The sequence below is a fragment of the Trachurus trachurus genome (genome assembly GCF_905171665.1).
Source record: "Trachurus trachurus genome assembly, chromosome: 14".
NCBI lineage: Eukaryota > Metazoa > Chordata > Actinopteri > Carangiformes > Carangidae > Trachurus > Trachurus trachurus.
In genome coordinates this window covers 1,147,176-1,168,918 of record NC_139903.1, presented here as the reverse complement: position 1 = coordinate 1,168,918, position 21,743 = coordinate 1,147,176, and the positions used below count along the sequence as shown (strand labels likewise).

Here is a 21,743-nt window from a genome sequence, read left to right as displayed (position 1 = left end):
GATGCAGAATAACATAACGTGACAACAACAAAAGAGTGATTATGTGTTTGTGTTATCACGAGCCATGTTCACTGCACACTGTAATTGTATTTTATGATTTCTGTGCCACCGCCACTTCCTCCTTTTCTCTCTCTCTCTGTCTCTCTCCATCCATGGCTCATGTTTCCTGGTACCGACCAACCACACTGCAAAAATATCTTACCAAGAATATTTGTCTTATTTCTAGTCAAAATGTCATTTCTAGTCCAAACAAATCTCTTTATACTAAAAATAAGACTCCTCACATTAAAAGCAGCTTGTTTTTAGACACTTTTCAATTCTTTCTAGCATATTTTCACTTGAAATAAGAAGAAAAATCTGATAGTGGAGCAAGTTTTTCTTTCTTATTACAAGCACAAAAAACTTGCTTTCACTGGCAGATTTTTCTACTTATTTCAAGTGAAAATTTGTTTGAAACAAGTGAAAATGATCTAAAAAAAACGGTTGTAAAAACGGGCTATACAAATAAAATTGCCTTGCCTTGCCTAAAAACAAGTTGATTTTTAGGTGATGAGTCTTATTTTAAGTGGAAAGACTTTAGTTTTGACTTAGAAATGAGACATTTTTTGCAGTGCAGCAGCTCGGCTACAGCTCCAGATTAGAGCAGAACAGAAACTGAGCCACTGAGACACAATCCTGACAAACACCGGACACACGATCACATTCAGCATTCGGTCGCTGTCTGCCAGGAAACAGGCTCATGTGTGTGTGTGTGTGTGTGTGTGTGTGTGTGTGTGTGTGTGTGTGTGTGTGTGTGTGTGTGTGTGTGTGTGTGTGTGTGTGTGTGTGTGTGTGTGTGTGGGCCAGAGCGCTGCTATTTGCCGGTGGTGGCGGCGCTGCAGCTCTGGCAGGCCTCGCGGCCGTGGGGGAAGCAGGCCGGGCAGCGCAGGTCGCTGATGGACTCGTTGAAGCGGTTGGCCAGCATGGACAGCTTGCTGCCGTGGCACAGAGAGCACGGAGCGCAGCCCGAACCGCCACAATGCTGGCAGCTGGCGGCCCGCTGGAGGAGGAAGAAAGAAAGAAACACATTAGAGGAGGAGGAGGAGGAGGAAGAGGAGGAGGAGCTGGGAGGTTAGACAGAGGGTAAAGAGAGGAGGAAGAGGAGGAAACAACCTGAGACTGAGGTGATCGATCGTGCTTTTATTCTAAATGATGATTATAATAAACCACTGTTTTACATTTAAAGGGATAGTTCATTGGCCCATTGCCATAACCCCTATAGTCATAGCAGTAGGTTCGTTACCTTTAATTGTCGGTGCAAGCTATTTTTAGAACGGCGGAGCAGAGCCGTGAGCTGCTCAGAGCTACGCTACGGAGGCTCATTATGGGATTTCTTGGTTAGTTTCCCTCATCAAACTCATCAAATACACAATCCAACAACTCCACAATGCTCTGGTGGACAAGTTGTGAGCTGCACATTCACCACGCTATGAGATAATAACACAACGTTATAGGGCTGAACGATTTTAGGAAAAGATCTAATTGCGATTTTTCTGGCAGATTTTTCGATTTCGATTTGTTTCACGATTTTCTTCAAATCATGTTTCAGTGCAATATACATAATGTACAGTAACATTAACAGATATTACATCATTCCATTCAAAATAAATGCCATTACTCTAATGCAAGAATGAAAACTAAAGTTAAGCATTGATTAGAAAATTATTTATTAAGAAACATGCACAAGTTAAAGACACTACTCTTTCATTTGTGGCTCAGCAGCACACAAATATTTCATTTTATAGCATTAAACAAAAAATTCAAACAAAGCAAAAATAGTGAACACAGAAACTCTTCTGGTAGGCTGGTACAAGTCAGGGTGAGGTGCATAACAAATAAAATCTCCAAAGTGCTAAAACAATGCTACTTGCTTCCCTGACCGAGGTCGGCGTCTGCCCCGGCTGCAGCCATTTCTGAAATTAACGAGCAGGTGGTACAGGTTTCACTGATTGGTTAGCCTGACCTGTCCACGAGCAGCATGCCGCTTCTGATTGGTGAGCTTGGCAGGATGGCACGGAGACGGCATGCATGTGTGAAATAGTCGAAAACAGATCCTAGGTCAGTCAGGGGCACTAAAAAAAAATCGCAGCTTTGACGATCACGTGATCGTGCTGTTTGAAATCGCGATTTCGATCAGAAAACGATAAATTGTTCAGCCCTACAACGTTACCACACAGAGTTGTTTTAGAGGGAAATTCATGCAAAACCACTGATGCGCGTTGCCTTCAGGGACAGTTTTTCATCAACAGTCTCTGTATTTCCCTCTAAAACAACTCTGTGTGGTAACGTTGTGTTATTATCTCATAGTGTGGTGAATGTGCAGCTCACAACTTGTCCACCAGAGCGTTGTGGAGTTGTTGGATTGTGTATTTGATGAGTTTGATGAGGGAAACCAAGAAATCCCATAATGAGCCTCCGTAGCGTAGCTCTGAGCAGCTCACGGCTCTGCTCCGCCGTTCTAAAAATAGCTTGCACCGACAATTAAAGGTAACAAACCTACTGCTATGACTATAGGGATTATGGCAATGGGAACAATTTGCCAAAATGTTGAACTACCCCTTTAAAAGTAGAGTCTGGAGTTTTATTTGTTGCAGTTTGTAAACAAAACATTATTTACAAACTGCCTTGCTTCATTTGTACAAGTCTAACATTTATTTTCAGGCACAAAACTCCAGACTAAACCTTTAAAGTTGTTGTTTTTTACTTCTTTTTTTCCCCCCACTGCATCTGTTCAAAACCTGATTCACTTGTGACATTTAGCAGGTTTGTAAACAGTGAACATTACAACATTACAACATTACAGCAGTGAAGCAGTTTAATGTCCCACCTGCTGCTAAACACTGAGCAACACAACCACATGGAGGATTCTGTCTCTTTATCACTAATGAAACGAAGCTCGTCAGTTTCACAGCCGGCACACGGTCCTTACTGAGAAATCTATCTATCTATCTATCTATCTATCTATCTATCTATCTATCTATCTATCTATCTATCTATCTATCTATCTATCTATCTATCTATCTATCTATCTACACTGCAAAAACTCAAAATCTTACCAAGAACATTTGTCTTATTTCTAGTCAAAACAAATCTCATTCTACTTAAAATAAGACTCATCACATTAAAAGCAGCTTGTTTTTAGACACTTTTTACTTCTTTCAAGCAGATTTTCACTAGAAATAATGTGATAATGGGGCAAGTTTTTCTTTCTGGCAGATTTTTCTACTCATTTCAAGTGAAATTTTGTTCGAAACAAGTTAAAATGATCTAAAAACAAGTACATTTTTAGGTGATGAGTCTTATTTTAAGTGGAAAGAGATTAGTTTTGACTAGAAATGAGACATTTTGACAAGAAATAAGACACATATTCTATAAAGATTTTGAGTTTTTGCAGTGTAACCCTCTATCTATCTATCTATCTATCTATCTATCTATCTATCTATCTATCTATCTATCTATCTATCTATCTATCTATCTATCTATCTATCTATCTGTCCGTCCGTCCGTCCGTCCGTCCGTCCGTCCATCCATCTGTTCAAATCTCTGAATTTTCTCTGAGCTGCCAGGATAGATTTTTTTTTCCTTTTTTTTTTTTTTGGAGGTTTCATGTGTGTTTAAATATTAAAGAGCCACAAATCAAAGGGCGAACACCTCTGGCCCTGTCGGTGTCCCACTGATGCTCAGCTGAGTTTCAGAAGAAGAAGCTCTATAAATATAAAAGCTGAGGTGTAGAGGGGAAAAAAACTTTTTAGTTCTGGTTTAATTTTTTTCTTTTTCCAAAGGTGAAACTGAAAGTAAGTGAGATGTTATTGAGTTTGGAGAACAGATGTTGTGGACGTCGCTCTGCAGACGAGTCACATGTTTACAGCTGAAACCAGAGAAAATATGAATTCATCTGAAGTTCATGTTGTTCCTGTGATTAGAACCAGTTTCTAATCCAACGTCAGTTCGAGGTGCAGCGGGACTTTGTCTGTGAAGACTGTAATTCAACACCAAGTTTTAATATCTGAGGAGTAAATGAGTGAATCTCATCATCTCTTTAATGAGTTCGTTAACATTCACACACTTGGACCAAAATCTCATGACGTTTGAGTGAGTAAAGAGGCCGAGCTTAAAATAAAACTAAAATCTAAAAGAGTGAGAGCTGTAGGTTCAGTACACGCAGCGTCAGTCAGTTTATTTTATTTTTAGTTATTTAACCTTTATTTTACCAGGCAAAACATTAAAAACAAAATGCGGTAGCCCTTTACGTAATTTACAGGCCGTTAATTAGGTGATAATGTCAAGAAATAGCCAAGAAATATCGGTCTGTTGCAAAGACTTGGTATAGGGAAGAATTCTGACCTTTCCTAAGAAATTCAAAGCATGAAAAGCATGTGTAATCTTTAGCCTTTATGAAAAACATGAGTTTACTATGAAACTACCATTATTTCTAGGCTATTTCTTTACATTATGACAATTAATTGTTATTTCTAGGCTATTTCTTTACATTATGACAATTAATTGTTATTTCTAGGCTATTTCTAGACATTGGTGGCCTGTAAATTAAAGACAGACTCTTATTCATAGTGTTGGCCTGGCAAGTGACTCATAGGGAAACATGTAGTTAAAGAACATGTGTTAACAGTGTGTGTGTGTGTGTGTGTGTGTGTGTGTGTGTGTGTGTGTGTGTGTGTGTGTGTGTGTGTGTGTGTGTGTGTGTGTGTGTGTGTGTGTGTGTGTGTGTGTGTGTGTGTGTGAGGGAATAAAAATGAAGTGCCTCAGAGTTTGGGCAGCAAATAATAAAAAAAAAAGGACAGATGATGAAAAAAAAAGTGGAATTGCCAAATAATGAAAAAAAAGCTGAGGCTGAACTTCTATTTTTTTTCCTAGTGGCAGAGAAAATGAGAAAATAACGAGAAAAAGGTGAGAAAAGGATGAAGGGAGGGAGGAGAGGAGGAGAGGAGAGGAGAGGAGAGGAGAGGAGAGGAGAGGAGAGGAGAGGAGAGGAGAGGAGAGGAGAGGACAGCAGTAATCACCCCCGAGGAGGAGGAGGAGGAGGAGGAAGAGGAGGAGGAGGAAGAGGGAGAGATAGGTTTCCTCTCCAGCTGTTATAAGAAGCAAATGGAGTAAAAGTGTGGACTCATCAGTTTGTGTTCACAGCTGACGGATCGCTGCAGGAGCACGGAGGAGAAAACACAGGAACCAATCAGGAGAAGAGAAGAGAAGAGGAGGCTACACAACTACACAGGAGGAGGAGGAGGTGGTGGGATGAGAAGGAAGAGATGAAGTCTGCACTGCAAAAACTCTAAATCTTTCCAAGAATATTTGTCTTATTTCTTGTCAAAATGTCTCATTTCTAGTCAAAACTAATCTCTTTCCACTTAAAATAAGACTCATCGTCTAAAAATGAACTTGTTTTTAGATCATTTTCATTTGTTTCAAACTAATTTTCACTTGAAATAAGTAGAAAAATCTGACAGTGGAGCAAGTTTTTCTTTCTTATTACGAGCACAAAAAACCTGCTTTCACTGGCAGATTTTTCTACTTATTTCAAGTGAAAATTAGTTTGAAACAAATGAAAATGATCTAAAAACAAGTTCATTTTTAGATGATGAGTCTTATTTTAAGTGGAAAGAGATTAGTTTTGACTAGAAATTAGACATTTTGACAAGAAATAAGACAAATATTCTTGGTAAGATGTTGTGTTTTTGCAGTGTGACTCTGCAGGAGGAGGCGTTGCTCCGGTACCTTGGTCTCTGTGTCGTTCAGCTGCTGCTTCTCCTCCTTCTCCTTCTCCTTCTCCTTCTCCTCCTCTGCGCCCCGTGGGGGGGGTCTGCTCCTCCTCCTGCTCCCCCTCTCTCTGCTCTTCGTGAAGCCGTCGAGGTCGAGGGTCGACGCCCCCGCGTGCAGCCGCACGGCCTCAGGTTTCCTGGGTGGAGCTCTGATGATGCGCAGGTTACTGGTGTAGATGATGATCTTCCCAAAGTCCAACACTGGAGCCTGATGGGAATAGAATAAACATCATTAATAAAGGGATATTTCAACATTTAGGCAAATTGGCCCATTGCCATAACCCCTATAGTCATAGCAGTAGGTTCGTTACCTTTAATTGTCGGTGCAAGCTATTTTTAGAACGGTGGAGCAGAGCCGTGAGCTGCTCAGAGCTACGCTACGGAGGCTCATTATGGGATTTCTTGGTTTCCCTTAGAGGGAAATACAGAGACTTCTTGATGAAAAACTGTCCCTGAAGGCAACGTGCATCAGTGGTTTTACATGAATTTCCCTCTACAACAACTCTGTGTGGTAACGTTGTGTTATTATCTCATAGCGTGGTGAATGTGCAGCTCACAACTTGTCCACCAGAGCGTTGTGGAGTTGTTGGATTGTGTATTTGATGAGTTTGATGAGGGAAACCAAGAAATCCCATAATGAGCCTCCGTAGCGTAGCTCTGAGCAGCTCACGGCTCTGCTCCGCCGTTCTAAAAATAGCTTGCACCGACAAATAAAGGTAACGACCCTACTGCTATGACTATAGGGATTATGGTGATGGGCCAATTTGCCAAAATGTTGAACTATCCCTTTAACATCCAGAAGTAAGTAAGTAAGAAAGCTGAGGTCTGATGTGGGTGAGAGGAGGACTGAATAGAAACATGATGCTGAGTTTCAGTCTCTGGATTTATCACAGAGAGTTCCTCCTCATCTGTTTTTAAAGTGTTTAACATTGATTATATTTAATATAGTTTATATCCTTATATGATGATGAAAGTCTCAACACAACAACAACAACGACCTCGAGGCTCAGCTGCTGCTGCTCAGTCACACATGAGAATAAACACAGGATCAAGGTCATTTAGTTTTTTATTGCTTCATATCTTATTAGTTTAGTGTTTTGTTTTTCATTTCTGTTTTCTGCTGTAGCTAATACTGGAAATATCTCATCTCATCTCATCTCATCTCACACTTTGAGTCATTTAGCATTGAATGAATCAGGAAAAATAATGACATTTAATATCATTATATCATAATGTTTAATATTGCCTATTTTAATGCTTAATTGTTTTAGTGTTTTTTTTTACATTCACTGTTTAACTGTTTCTAAGTCTAAGTCTTCTGCATTGGTTTTTCTTATTGCTCCCTGTTCAGTGTCTTTGAGTTCCTTGAAAAGCACTTTAAAACAATATGTACTGTTATTATGTATTATTATATACCGTATATGTGCAGAGCCGTATTGTTGTGATTATTTTGGTTGTTTTATTCACTTGATCTCTTTAAAATGATCTGAATTCCTGGAGTCTGTCTTTATAAAACAGAGTCTAACAGGACCATGTCCAGTATGTAGAGTAGACTCTCTCCTCTCAGTGAAGACAGTAACAAGATAAACTGATGAACCAGATGAATCCGGCCCTCGGTCTCTGTGGTGAAGTGTTTCTGTGTTTCACTAAAACCTCCTTCTCTCTGTTTGTTGCTGTATTTTTCTTCCACTTTAATTATGGTACAGTACAGCTGATACTTTAATTACCCCGTGATTGTTGTTTTCTATTTCCAACCTCAGCTGCTTGTTCTGTTTCCTAAAGATGTATGAGGTCGTTATTAAACGACTGGATAATAGTTTTTGTGTTTATTTGGCTTTTTCTTGTTGCTTTTAGTCTTTGAGGAGCTGCTGCTCGTTCTTTCTATAGAATAGAAGTTTAACCACAGAGAAGACAACGACAACACTATCATCATCATCATCATCATTCAGCACTCAGAGGAGTCCAATCATGAGTTTCTCCTCTATAGGAGAAAAACATTCTCATCAATCAATACATAGCTACACAATATTTCCTCAGTTAAAGGGATAGTTCACCCAAAATTCTAATTTCTCCGCGCAGCACTGCATGTCCATATGACGGTTGCAAATGGATACCAACTGTCTTCGTAACAAAAAGACACACCAAAAAACATCCAGATACCTCCATGCTGCTCGTATGTAATGTCCCTCTTGTATTGAAGCCCCAACATGAGAAATTGTTCGGAAAAAAATTAAATAAGTCTATATTTCAAGCTTGTTTTGTAGTGGAAGCTCCCAGCGTTGCTCTGCCGGAATCTCGCGTGATTTGCGGAGCGGTGAACTGGGCGTCAATGCAAATCGCGCGAGATTTGGACGGACCAGGAAGAGCAGTGAACTGAGACACTGGGAGATTCCGCTACAAAACAAGCCTAAAACATAGACTTACTTATTTAATTTTTTTCCTTTGTCTTTTTGGACGAAGAAAAGTGAGCTCCGTTCTCAACCGTCATATGGACATGCAGTGCTGCACGGAGCCCCGCTGTAACTCAGAGAAGCCACGGAGGACTCTGAAACTTCTCCCAGCCCTTAGTCCACTGCAAAAACCCCAAATCTTTCCAAGAATATTTGATTAATTTCTTGTCAAAATGTCTAATTTCTAGTCAAAACTAATCTCTTTCCACTTAAAATAAGACTCATCACCTAAAAATTAACTTGTTTTTAGATCATTTTCACTTGTTTCAAACTAATTTTCACTTGAAATAATTAGAAAAATCTGCCAGTGAAAGCAAGTTTCTTGTGCTTGTAATAAGAAAGAAAAACTTGCTCCACTGTCAGATTTTTCTACTTATTTCAAGTGAAAATCTGCTTGAAAGAAGTAAAAAGTGTCTAAAAATAAGCTGCTTTTGATGTGATGAGTTTGAGTTTTTGCAGTGTCCACATGAGGGTGAGTAGATAATGAGTGAAATTTGAATTTTGGGTGAACTATCCCTTTAAACTGTGATGTCCACTTAGAATCAATGAAGGTAAAGATCGGGTCGATGCTGTCGCTCCCTCACTGATGTTTCCCTCTGTTCAACAGTCAGTAATCTGCTGCAGGAAGTTTCCTCTAAGCGTTTGACTTTGAGTGTGATGTTGATGTTGTGTGATTCTATGTTTGTGTGAGTGTTGAGTCTGTGCAGAGGAAACCAGACAAACTGCCTCTCCGTCCTCTAAACACAAGGACGGAGGAGGACTGTGATGAATTAAAGGGGAAATATAACAGATGCAGATTCAGAATAAAGCATCCGAACGTCCCATCGAGCTCCTGTGGTCTGAATAAAAATGCAGAGCAGCTTCAACTGGTTGTGATTTATATCAAGGTGGCAAAAGGAGGAGATCTGAGCGACTGTGAAAGAAGACGGTTCATGTCGGGGTCGGAGAAACAGAGACATTTAGATCTGAAGACGTTCGTAAACAGGGTGTCATGACAACGGTGATGATCGTGCATCAGCGTGATGTGATGATGAGAGGAGCAGACGACCGGAGAGACGACGTGTTTAAACTGGATCAGCTCTCACACTGCAAAAACTCAAAATCTTTCCAAGAATATTTGTCTCATTTCTAGTCAAAACTAAACTCTTTTCACTTAAAATAAGACTCATCACCTAAAAATGAACTTGTTTTTAGATCATTTTCACTTGTTTTAAACAAAATTTCACTTGAAATAAGTAGAAAAATCTGCCAGTGAAAGCAGGTTTTTTGTGTTTGTAATAAGAAAGAAAAACTTGCTCCACTATCAGATTTTTCTACTTATTTCAAGTGAAAATCTGCTTGAAAGAAGTAAAAAGTGTCTAAAAACAAGCTGCTTTTAATGTGATGAGTCTCATTTTAGGTATAATTAGATTTGTTTTGACCAGAAATGACATTCTGCCTAGAAATAGGACAAATATTCTTGGTAAGATTTGGAGTTTTTGCAGAGTAGAGAAAATTTACCACTTTTTTCTAGAAAATATTTTACTTTTTTCTTTTTTTTTAAAGAAATCTCACCACTTTTTTTCTAGAATTCTTTGAAAAAATTTTTTTTTTGAAAATATTTATCCCTTTTTTCTAAAAGACTCTTTAATCCACTTCTTTCTCAACAATATTTCCTCAAATTCAAGCCATTGGCCCTAATTTGAACGTATAGCTACATAATAGTAATGTTTTTCAGTCTCAGAACAAATATTTGTGTATTTCTGGTGTTTGCCTCAAACTTTAGTCTAGTGGGGGTCTGTGGTCTAATTTGTGTCAATTTAGGGTCCTTGATGTAAAAAAGTTTGAGAACCTCTGATTTCACTCACATCGGCCTCTCCCTCTGCGACTCCGGTCTGGCCTGCAGGCGGCTTGTAGCTGCCAATCCCTCTGTACACGTTGATCCTCTGGGCAATCAGCCCCGCTGGAGGGTAAACATCTGGAAATACCAACACAGTCTCACCCCTTTGCGTCAAACGGTTGACGCTTGGTCAAGGCCCCTTACGTCAATATACTGACGTGGAGGGGGTACCCTCGAGGTCGTTTCTCGACGAATAGGGCCACTCATAGACTTGAATGCAAATCCCTCATCCTCGGATTTTGACGCAGGGGGGCGGGACCGTTTCTCCCTCGACGTTGCTCCAGAACGCAAAGGGCCACTCATAGACTTGAATGCGAATCCCTCATCCTCGGATTTTGACGAAGGGGGGCGGGACCGTTCGCGTTGTTTCCAGACGCTCAAGGTACCCCTCAGCGTGGGACCTGAACGCACAGGGATTTCAATTGATTTTAATGCAATCCCCTCCGCGGCGATATGTGACGCTCAGAGCAAGTGCTCCAGCCATCCATTCACTCCTATTCTGATCCGGCCGCGGTGCTGAAAGACGCCGTGAGCTCCCCTCCCATTGGATAACTGATCCTTGTACCATTTGCAGCTGAATTCGTATATTTATACAGCAATTTGGCCGCAAAAATAACATTTCAACATATTTTTATGACATTTCTAACGAGAAATGTGTGTTTTACTTTCAAAATCTATGTTGAACGAATTCAAATTATATTTTGTTTGGCAAATTGAATCTGTTAAAATGTGTACAATATGTTCATTCAGCTTTCTGGCCATAAAAACAACATTTCGGGATATATCTGGCATTGTTTGAGGACATTTCTAGCGAGAAATGTATGTTTTACTCTCTAAATATATGTTGAATGAAAGCAGATTGTGTTTTATTTGTCCTGTAACGATATCACAGCTTGTGCTTGTGACTGTCGAGCCGCTTTGGGCGTCATGTTGCCATAACAACGGCCCGCAGACCTATTTCTCCAGCCGACAGGCGGACATGCAGCTTCCGCGTTGTTGCCGAGGATGTGACGTCATTGCAACGGCGCCACCGGTCGCGACCATAGCCTGCGACACTGCCATCTACGGTGTCTGGACGGAACTACAACACCTTAACAGTGTGGAAATTAAGCCATGTTGATTTAATTCAACAACATGTGAATAAACAGTGAGGAATCAGAACAGTTAGACAGCTCTTTTTCAACAAAGTCCAAATAATTCAAGTAACTCAAGTCATATAGGCCTTTTTTTTTTTAAATTCCAGAAAACAACATTTCTCCCCCCTTCTCCCTCCTCCCGCCCAGGAACCTTAGTTTATAATATAGTGTAGAATGAACCCGTCCACTGTAGTAATGTTTATGCACAACTGCACCACTTTAGCCAGCTCCTTTATTTCTGGTTTTACATTGGACAAACTGATTAAGGCTCCATTTTCAGGAGACACAGCTATTCTTTAATAACTTCCACATTCGTTGGGTTACGTTCAGAGGTTTATCAGGGCAGGGCCTAGGGTCATCCAGTGTTAGCAATTACAGACCCATCTGACCTTCACAGGGGTCACAGGTCAACTTTTCATGTGAAATTTGACGATTTTTGCTATCAATTCAGGCATAAAACACCAATACTTTGAGCCGAGAAGCTGAAATGTTAGCTTCTAGTCCAGACCTTTGAGCAGATTGAGCGTGCCAAATATCAGGGCTGTGTTCCACTCAGAAGTGTCCAAAATGGCCAAAAAGCAGTGTTCATTTCTAATCCTTCATTGTGTACAAGACTAAATTCAACAGATATTCTTTAATAACTTCCACATGCTTTGAGCTGGAAGCCTGAAAGTTTCGGGGTTTTATCAGGGGCCTAGGGCCATTCATCATCTGCAATTTCAGACCAATCCCACATTCAGAAGGGGTCAAAGGTCAAGGTTTAATGTGAAATTTGACGATTTTTGCTATTATTTCAGGCATAAAACACCAATACTTTGAGCTGGGAAGCTGAAATCTTTAGATTCTAGTCCAGACCTTGGAGCAGATTGATGGTGCCAAATATCAGAGCTGTGCTCCACTCAGAAGTGTCCAAAATGGCCATGGTAAGTGTCAAAGGTCGCAGGGGTCAAACATCAAAGTGAGTCCTAACAAAACACACACGCTTTAAGTAATCATCATGAAATTTAGATGAGTTGTATATCAGAGAGTCCTCTATCAAAATATTGCGTTCCCGTTGCGCTGGGGGCCCCTGGAGGCCAGAGAGCCTCTCAGACTTAATGCCTGAGAGACCTTCTGAGTCAGAAAAGCTGAAATGGATGAAATATATTTCTAAAAGTCGTACAGTTCTGAATTTGATATCAGTGGTTCCGGGGGCCCAAGACGAACGCGTTGATGTGCGTTCGGTCCTGATTGAGCCATTACTTTTCGAGAGGCGGGGCTTCAAACAGCCGCATTCCTCTGTCTCCAGGAGGCCGCTGTTTCCATAGAAACCAACCGAATCACTTGAAACTTGGCCTGTGGACTCATTGTGAGGCCCTTATCCATCACCCCGACACCCAACTCTATGGGAGCATGGGAAAGCCAAGTGGCCCCCAGGGGCCTCCAGGGGCCCCCAGCGCAACGGGAACGCAATATTTTGATAGAGGACTCTCTGATATACAACTCATCTAAATTTCATGATGATTACTTAAAGCGTGTGTGTTTTGTTAGGACTCACTTTGATGTTTGACCCCTGCGACCTTTGACACTTACCATGGCCATTTTGGACACTTCTGAGTGGAGCACAGCTCTGATATTTGGCACCATCAATCTGCTCCAAGGTCTGGACTAGAATCTAAAGATTTCAGCTTCCCAGCTCAAAGTATTGGTGTTTTATGCCTGAAATAATAGCAAAAATCGTCAAATTTCACATTAAACCTTGACCTTTGACCCCTTCTGAATGTGGGATTGGTCTGAAATTGCAGATGATGAATGGCCCTAGGCCCCTGATAAAACCCCGACACTTTCAGGCTTCCAGCTCAAAGCATGTGGAAGTTATTAAAGAATATCTGTTGAATTTAGTCTTGTACACAATGAAGGATTAGAAATGAACACTGCTTTTTGGCCATTTTGGACACTTCTGAGTGGAACACAGCCCTGATATTTGGCACGCTCAATCTGCTCAAAGGTCTGGACTAGAAGCTAACATTTCAGCTTCTCGGCTCAAAGTATTGGTGTTTTATGCCTGAATTGATAGCAAAAATCGTCAAATTTCACATGAAAAGTTGACCTGTGACCCCTGTGAAGGTCAGATGGGTCTGTAATTGCTAACACTGGATGACCCTAGGCCCTGCCCTGATAAACCTCTGAACGTAACCCAACGAATGTGGAAGTTATTAAAGAATAGCTGTGTCTCCTGAAAATGGAGCCTTAATCAGTTTGTCCAATGTAAAACCAGAAATAAAGGAGCTGGCTAAAGTGGTGCAGTTGTGCATAAACATTACTACAGTGGACGGGTTCATTCTACACTATATTATAAACTAAGGTTCCTGGGCGGGAGGAGGGAGAAGGGGGGAGAAATGTTGTTTTCTGGAATTTAAAAAAAAAAAGGCCTATATGACTTGAGTTACTTGAATTATTTGGACTTTGTTGAAAAAGAGCTGTCTAACTGTTCTGATTCCTCACTGTTTATTCACATGTTGTTGAATTAAATCAACATGGCTTAATTTCCACACTGTTAAGGTGTTGTAGTTCCGTCCAGACACCGTAGATGGCAGTGTCGCAGGCTATGGTCGCGACCGGTGGCGCCGTTGCAATGACGTCACATCCTCGGCAACAACGCGGAAGCTGCATGTCCGCCTGTCGGCTGGAGAAATAGGTCTGCGGGCCGTTGTTATGGCAACATGACGCCCAAAGCGGCTCGACAGTCACAAGCACAAGCTGTGATATCGTTACAGGACAAATAAAACACAATCTGCTTTCATTCAACATATATTTAGAGAGTAAAACATACATTTCTCGCTAGAAATGTCCTCAAACAATGCCAGATATATCCCGAAATGTTGTTTTTATGGCCAGAAAGCTGAATGAACATATTGTACACATTTTAACAGATTCAATTTGCCAAACAAAATATAATTTGAATTCGTTCAACATAGATTTTGAAAGTAAAACACACATTTCTCGTTAGAAATGTCATAAAAATATGTTGAAATGTTATTTTTGCGGCCAAATTGCTGTATAAATATACGAATTCAGCTGCAAATGGTACAAGGATCAGTTATCCAATGGGAGGGGAGCTCACGGCGTCTTTCAGCACCGCGGCCGGATCAGAATAGGAGTGAATGGATGGCTGGAGCACTTGCTCTGAGCGTCACATATCGCCGCGGAGGGGATTGCATTAAAATCAATTGAAATCCCTGTGCGTTCAGGTCCCACGCTGAGGGGTACCTTGAGCGTCTGGAAACAACGCGAACGGTCCCGCCCCCCTTCGTCAAAATCCGAGGATGAGGGATTTGCATTCAAGTCTATGAGTGGCCCTATTCGTCGAGAAACGACCTCGAGGGTACCCCCTCCACGTCAGTATATTGACGTAAGGGGCCTTGACCAAGCGTCAACCGTTTGACGCAAAGGGGTGAGACTGTGTTGGAAATACACACAGTACACACAGTAAAACATGTGTTCAGACCAGAGACAAGTGGACATGAACCACAGAGACCAGTGAAGTTACAGCTCCCACACTGCAAAAACTCAAAATCTATCAAGAATATTTGTCTTATTTCTTGTCAAAATGTCTCATTTCTAGTCAAAACTAAACTCTTTTCACTTAAAATAAGACTCATCACCTAAAAACTTGTTTTTAGATCATTTTCACTTGTTTCAAACTAATTTTTACTTGAAATAAGTAAAAGAAAATCAGCCAGTGAAAGCAAGTTTTTTGTAATAAGAAAGAAAAACTTGCCCCACTATCAGATTTTTCTACTTATTTCAAGTAAATATAGCTACTTTTTATGTGATGAGCCTTATTTTAAGTATAATGTTTGATTTGTTTTGACTAGAAACAAGACAAATATTCTTGGTAAGATTTTGAGTTTTTGCAGTGCAGTAAGAAATAAAAAAAAACAGCTACTTGTCACTAGAGATGATGCATGCAATCATGGAGCTTCAGTTGATGATTAATTACCAAACAGATAATTGCAATTAATGATTTAATTGTCTTTTTCTGATCATTTGATGCCGCTTTTATAGTTTCAGCCTTGGAACAAGAAGAAGAAAAAGAGACGTTTATTGTCTTTGCAGCTAAATCCATGATGCTAATGTCAATAGATGCTCATCTTATATCAGAAATGAAACTCCTCCAGATAAAACAGTTTGTGGCTCACACAGTTTTTCTTTGGAAAGAGCCTGGCTGCCTCTTATTTCCTGTCTTTAAGGCTAAACTGAGCTCAAATGTACTATATCAAGATAAGATAAGATAAGATAAGATAAGATAAGATAAGATAAGGTAAATTAGGCGGAGCATTAATGTGGGTCTGATTCTCTGCAGAAAAGAAAATACAGTATCTCCCCTAAATATTGAACTATCCCTTTAAGTGCAAACTACAGTATTATATAATACATCATGTTTTGAATAAGCAGTGCATTCTCACAGCAGCAACAACATTAGAGTACGATAGAGTGCAACGTCTATTATTTTCCTACTGTAGAGATCTGAGCTCACACTTTGACCCAGTTTATTTTCAGAGGCTCGTTCTCTCTGTTTCTACTGTCGAGCTGCAAACACACAGACATGTTGTGACTCAGTGTTGAACTTCTCCTACAGCACACTCTCACATATAAATATATTATAGCTGGCTACTTATATTTATGCAACACTATGTGCTATTTTCATTTCATATCTACAGTACAGTATATACGTATCTTATATTCCTATATCTCAGGCTGTGTCTTTTTATTTTATTATTTCCTAGGGTTACCTTATATTACCTTATCTTATCTAATCTTATCTTACCTTATCTTATATCTTATCTTATCTTATATCTTATCTTATCTTATCTTACCTCACCTTATCTTATCATATCTTACCTTATCTTATTTTATCTTATCTTATCTTACCTTATCTTGTTTTATCTTATCTTATCTTATCTTGTTTTATCTTATCTTATTTTACCTTATCTTACCTTACCTTACTTTATCTTATCTTATCTTGTTTTATCTTATCTTATCTTGTTTTATCTTATCTTACCTTACCTTACTTTATCTTATCTTATCTTGTTTTATCTTATCTTATCTTGTTTTATCTTATCTTGTTTTATCTTATCTTATTTTACCTTATCTTACCTTACCTTACTTTATCTTATCTTATCTTGTTTTATCTTATCTTATCTTATCTTATCTTATTTTACCTTATCTTACCTTACCTTACCTCACCTTACTTTATCTTATCTTATCTTATCTTGTTTTATCTTATATTATATTATCTTATCTTATCTTCTTCATCAGTTAGAAATGACAGAACTCACAGAAAACGTCACTATTACAGCTGATTAGCCTGTGATGGTGCAGATCGGTCGACCACTGATTCATCTTGGTGCTGAAGATGTTGAGAGCTCAGTGGATGAACACGTGAATACAAACTCCCACTGAGCAGCAGCAGCAGCAGCAGCAGCAGCAGCAGCATCACTTAGTGCAGACTCATTACAATCAAAGCAGCAACATGCAAACACGGACCGATCATTTCATTTCATCTCATGCAGATGTGACTCCACGCTGAAGACCGGAGCACCACACACACGCACAGATGAAATATTCACACGGTGCTGCTCTCAGATTCCACTCAGACCTCGCTGCATCGTGCATAGAAAGTAAGATAGCGTGCAGGAGAACACTGCAAAAACTCACAATCTTACAGAGAATATTTGTCTTATTTCTAGTCAAAACAAATCTCATTCTACTTAAAATAAGACTCATCACATTAAAAAGCAGCTTGTTTTTAGACACTTTTTACTTCTTTCAAGCAGATTTTCACTTGAAATAAGTAGAAAAATCTGATAGTGGAGCAAGTTTTTCTTCCTTATTACAAACACAAAAAAATTGCTTCGACTGGCAGATTTTACTTATTTTAAAGCAGAAGTCAGCGATCCGGTGGTTTTGTCTAACTTCCTGTCAGCAGATGGAGTTAGCAGTCCCCGCCCTCGTCCCTACGTCACCACATTCAGGCGCATCCCTTGGCTGCACACACAGAGAGGACTGCCCCTTTATGCCGTTCTCTCTCCTCATTGGATAAAGGTTGTAGGATACGAGAAAAGTTTTCTCCTGGGCTCAGAGCAGAGCAGAGTGACTGACAGACCCGTGTTTCAGACCAAACACTCTATAGAAGTGATTGCTGTCGGAAGGTATAACTATTTAAGACTTATATTAAAGCAGAAGTAAGTGATATATTTGTGTTAATATAAGTCTTAAATAGTTATACCTTCCGACAGCAATCACTTCTATAGAGTGTTTGGTCTGAAACACGGGTCTGTCAGTCCCTCTGCTCTGCTCTGAGCCCAGGAGAAAACTTTTCTCGTATCCTACAACCTTTATCCAATGAGGAGAGAGAACGGCATGCAGGGCTGTGTGTGCAGTCAAGGAAAGCCGTGAATGTGGTGACGTAGCGACGAGGACTGTTATGGTGCGTTCAAGGAAACTCGTATTTTTCCGACCGTGAAGTGGTACCAGTTCGATCTGGTACGAGTTCACCGGTCAGAAGTTACGAGTGGCCGTTATAGTGACTTTCACCGGTAAAACAGGTCGGAAAAACACGAGTGGGTTGCCTGGAACGCTACAAAGTCGTAAGTTGTGACTTGAAGCTGTAATTTACGATTTCAAAAGCCTGCCTGGAACGCAGCATTAGCGAAAACGACCGGACCACTCACTTCTGCTTTAACACAAACATTCACCTTACTTCTGCTTTAAGTGAAAATTAGTTTGAAACAAGTGAACATTTTCTAAAAACAAGTAAATTTTTAGGTGATGAGTCTTATTTTAAGTGGAAAGAGATTAGTTTTAACTAGAAATGAGACATTTTGACAAGAAATAAGACAAATATTCTTGGAAAGATTTTGAGTTTTTGCAGTGGTGGAGAAGAAGAGGAGGTAAAAACCAAGAACAAACGCACCCTGCTGGTCCCCGGGTGGAGCTTCCTGGAAGCCACAGAGCTGCTCCACCTCCAGGTGGCTGGGAGGGATCTTACGGTGGACGAAGCTGTGCGGATACTTCTCCTCCGGACTGTCCAGCTCCTGGCCGTCCTCGTACACGTGCTTCAGCACCCGGCCGCTGTAGGACGACGCCAGCTTGAACCGCACCTGATGTAGGACAGGTGAGAGGAAGAGGAGGAGGAGGAGGAGGAGGAGGAGGAGGAGGAGGAAGAAGAGGAGGAGGAAGAGGAGCTCTGACATGTTCACTACTGCAGGAGAAAGTAAAAGTACTCAACTCTCAACTCAACTCAATTTTATTTATATAGCACTTTAAAAGAATAGTTCAACATTTTGTCAAATTGGCCCATTGCCATAATCCCTATAGTCATAGCAGTAGGTTCGTTACCTTTAATTGTCGGTGCAAGCTGTTTTTAGAACGGCGGAGCAGAGCCGTGAGCTGCTCAGAGCTACGCTACGGAGGCTCATTATGGGATTTCTTTGGTTTCCCTCATCAAACTCATCAAATACACAATCCAACAACTCCACAACGCTCTGGTGGACAAGTTGTGAGCTGCACATTCACCACGCTATGAGATAATAACACAACGTTACCACACAGAGTTGTTTTAGAGGGAAATTCATGCAAAACCACTGATGCACGTTGCCTTCAGGGACAGTTTTTCATCATCAGTCTCTGTATTTCCCTCTAAAACAACTCTGTGTGGTAACGTTGTGTTATTATCTCATAGCGTGGTGAATGTGCAGCTCACAACTTGTCCACCAGAGCGTTGTGGAGTTGTAAAAACAGCTTGCACCGACAATTAAAGATAACAAACCTACTGCTATGACTATAGGGATTATGGCAATGGGCCAATTTGACAAAATGTTGAACTATTCCTTTTAAAACAACCATAGTTGGAAAACAAAGTGCTGAACATAGAGACATAAAACAATTAAAGGCAATAAAATGAATAAAACAGACAGTAGAATAGTTGTTTCATCGTTTTTAAAAACAAAAACATTAAAAGTAGTAGTTGAAATCACTTCTCAAAACCCACTTTCACGTGATGTCATCCTCTTCTTTCATCATCATCATCATCATCTATGTTATCACAGTTTTACTCAGATGCTTTGTTTTACTTCACACCTTCTTCTGTTTTAACTCTTTTATCCCAAACCTTCTTATCTTACTGTATCTCATTATATATTTATTTTATTTTTTAATTATTATTTTTAACTGCATCCTGCATTTTAATTTGAGTCTCTCTTGGTCTTAGTCTCAGTGTGTTGTTATGTCCTCGTCCCCTGTGTTTCAGTCCATCTTTTATGGTTTTATGGCATTTGTGACTTTTCTCTTTTATGTTGTTTTGTGAAGCACCTTTGTTTCTCCTCAGTGGATGTGAGGGTCTAAGGGCAGAGGATGCTGTTATGATGGGATGTAAAGCCCTTTGAGACAAACTGGTGGTAAAAACGGGCTATAGCTACAATTAAAATTGCCTTGCCTGGTAAACTTGTGTTTTTAAAGGTGCTATATAAATAAAGTTATTATTAGTATTACTGTAAGACTCATTAGCACAGAGTCCTGGCACAGAGGAAGGAGTAAAATAAATGCTGTTTGATCAGATACACACACACACACATCCTGTCTCTGTTTACACTACTCTTATGAAGCTCATCTGTCACTGAAACAGTCGCATTAAACACAATTTAAACAGAAGTCTTGGTAACGGAGAGACGACCTCGATACGTCTTTGACTCAAAATACTTCAAACAGAGACAGAGAGAGAGTGTGTGTCAGTGTGTGTGTGTGTGCTCCTATAAATAACTCACCTTCCTTTGCTTGGTGCCTTCATAGCGCTGGTTCAGTTTCCTCTGCAGCTCCTCCATGGCGACGACGGCGGCTGAACAAACGAAGACGAAGCCGAGCGAGAGCCTCAGAGCTTCAGAGAGCTTCCTCACATCAGCTGGACATGGACGGATGGATGGATGGATGGATGGATGGTGGAGCTCCTACCAGTCCGCCTGCACCTGCTGTTTTGAGGGGACTGCACCTTTTCCTCTCTTCCCTCCCTGTGCTCTCTGCAGGTGCTGAATTATTCACGGGCAGATCGAGTTTACAACGGGACGGTTGGTTGGTGGAGAAACTAGAAGCTCCGACCGACCGGCATCAAATAATTATGATCAACCAGCACCAGAATAGAAGCAGGTTGGAGCTCTGAGTGTGTGTGTGTGTGTGTGTGTGTGTGTGTGTGTGTGTGTGTGTGTGTGTGTGTGTGTGTGTGTGTGTGTGTGTGTGTGTGTGTGTGTGTGTGTGTGTGTGTGTGTGTGTGTGTGTGTGTGTGTGTGTGTGTGAGGGATAGAGAGAGAGAGAGGGAGAGTGTGGGAGTTGTTCAGTGTTTGTGCGACCGCCTGTCGTTGGACTGAAGCCGAGAGCTGAAGAGAAGAAGTGAACGTGATGTTTGGTTGTTGTGTCGGTGTCGTAGTGAAACGACCGTTGACCTCAGAGCGGCTCAGTCACCAGCAGGATGAGATGCTGCAGAAACCTTACCAACGTCTTACCAAGAACATTTGTCTTATTTCTAGTCAAAACTAATGTCATTATACCTAAAATCACATAAAAGCAGCTTGTTTTTAGACACTTTTTACTTGCAGATTTTTACTTAAAATGAGTAGAAAAATCTGATAGTGGAGCAAGTTTTTCTTTCTTATTACAAGCACAAAAAACTTGCTTTCACTGGCAGATTTTTCTACTTATTTCAAGTGAAAATTAGTTTGAAACAAGTGAAAATGATCTAAAAACAAGTTGATTTTTAGGTGATGAGTCTTAAAGTGGAAAAAGTTTGGTTTTGACTAGAAATTAGACAAATATTCTTAGAAAGATGTAGAGTTTTTGCAGTGTCTAACCTGGAAAGACTCTTATATCACTCTATTATACTTGATAGGGATGCACATTTTGAATTTTTTTTCTGACCGATAACTGACGCTCGTTAACCGATTATTAACCGTTAACCGATAACATTAAGATGCTTGCGGCGCACGGCAAAAAAAAAAAAAAAATATCGCTCCAATTTTTTTTTTTTTTTTTGCCGTTAAATACACACGTGCGCTGCGACAGAGCAGCGCCACATCCACTGTGCTCTGTCTCAGCTGATGGCGCTCATATGGAGGTTAGATCGTCCAATGTAGAACTGTTTTTATAAAGTGCAGCCAAACACCAGACTGAAGGAGCAGCAGAGCTCCTCTGACAGCTCCTCTGTGGAGCTGCAGGAGAGCTGCAGGTGAACGACTGGAGAGCAGCGACGTCCTCGTCCTCTTTTTTTTTTTTTTTTTTTCCAGCGCCGTTGTTACAGGTGATTCACATCTATGTCCACGTAAGCTACATTTATTGTCGGATCTTCCTTCATGGGGGCTGCTGCACATACTGTCAGTCCTCCTGTGTAACTTTTTGCTGCGAAATATGACTGAAGGCACGTGAACTCTGCACGTGT

At 40.5% G+C, this 21,743-nt stretch overlaps 1 protein-coding gene across 1 annotated transcript; it reads right to left on the bottom strand.

Moving 5' to 3' along the window:
• Positions 1-853: 853 nt before the first annotated feature.
• On the bottom strand, positions 854-20,142 carry grxcr2 (glutaredoxin and cysteine rich domain containing 2; the record flags this gene model as incomplete). The annotated part of the gene is made up of 5 exons (XM_083986883.1): positions 854-1,039; positions 5,770-6,021; positions 10,111-10,220; positions 18,237-18,423; positions 20,086-20,142. The coding sequence occupies 5 exons, from the start codon at positions 20,140-20,142 to the stop codon at positions 854-856; spliced, it is 792 nt and encodes a 263-aa protein (XP_083843009.1).
• Positions 20,143-21,743: the final 1,601 nt, after the last annotated feature.